This window comes from Tetrahymena thermophila (genome assembly GCF_000189635.1).
Source record: "Tetrahymena thermophila SB210 genomic scaffold scf_8255672, whole genome shotgun sequence".
Lineage (NCBI taxonomy): Eukaryota > Ciliophora > Oligohymenophorea > Hymenostomatida > Tetrahymenidae > Tetrahymena > Tetrahymena thermophila.
This window is the reverse complement of record NW_002477022.1, coordinates 1-1,124: the sequence shown is the minus strand read 5'-3', so window position 1 is coordinate 1,124 and position 1,124 is coordinate 1. Positions and strand designations below refer to the sequence as shown.

Below are 1,124 nucleotides of genomic sequence, written 5' to 3'. Positions count from 1 at the left end.
ATATGACCATTTACTGAATTGTTTATATTTTGGAGATGTTCCATATTCATTTTAAGATGAAGACATTAAATTATTTTAAGCTATAGGTTAGGTGTTAGATAATAATTTTTACTAGTATTAAGGCCTATGTTGGTGATTAAGATTATTGGCCATTATTTAATTTTTTTAATCTTCCAAAAATTTATTTTCGTTAAGATTCTTTATTATCTATTCATCTAGCATATTGAGATTTCTCTTGGGGTTTTGTTAAGAAGACTTTCTTAGTTTATTTTAAGGAGTGAACATATTATTTTAAAGTGAATGTTATTATAATTCTTCCTTTAAATTCTTTTCTGTGTTCAATCTAGGAGATTATTAAACTTAGCGGTGCAAATCTCCTGTTCCATTTTTATATCTGTTAGTTTACGAACCATCTCTATTGTTCCTTATCTTAAAATTTGTCTTTGGTATTTCCTAATCCTAGTCAACATCATCTTTATTAATTCTATTAAAATTATTTAAGCTTTAATTATATTTATCGCTATGAAAATGATTTGAATTGTGATTGTTCTTAATTTTAGGATTTATTTTTTCATTTTATAATTCATTTTCATACTCAGGGTATTTCATCATCATTTATTCTGTATCTGGCCCATCAATAAGACCCAAATCCTACCAACGATTTAATACCTTTTCTGCATTTTCAAAATTAAAGTTTCTTTGCTGGCCTATCTCATTCTGCTAAATATCTTTAGTAGCATTAGTAGGGTTAGTAGTCGTAAATTAAATAGCAGATTAATTCATATTTTTGAGCTAAGAGCCACTAATAAAACTACTCTTTTTTAAAGATAGGCTCTTTCTAGGATATGGAGAATAATATATCTAACTCTTCTAAATATCCTAACTCCCAGTCCCTGAATCTTGTGTGGTCAGTATATTATTCATAATTAAATAGTCAAGTAAAAAGTGGAATCTATTACAAAGAATATTTCTTTAATTAATCTATTAATTGATTTTGATAAATTTGAGAAGATTCAATCAATAATGTTGATCGATCAACTACATATATACATAATATAATAAATCATTAACTTAGTAATACTTATATTTGGTATTTAAAATAAAATTACTTAATTAAAATCCTT

General features: G+C 25.4%; 1 protein-coding gene across 1 annotated transcript; it reads right to left on the bottom strand. All coding sequences in view use genetic code 6, as the record gives it.

Moving 5' to 3' along the window:
* Nucleotides 1-338: 338 nt before the first annotated feature.
* TTHERM_02410110 (tetratricopeptide repeat protein) lies at nt 339-924 on the bottom strand (the record flags this gene model as incomplete). Its single annotated transcript, XM_001028434.2, has 2 exons — nt 339-429; nt 596-924. 2 exons carry the CDS (start codon nt 922-924, stop codon nt 339-341), a joined length of 420 nt encoding a protein of 139 aa, XP_001028434.2.
* Between the last annotated feature and the right edge of the window lie 200 nt (nt 925-1,124).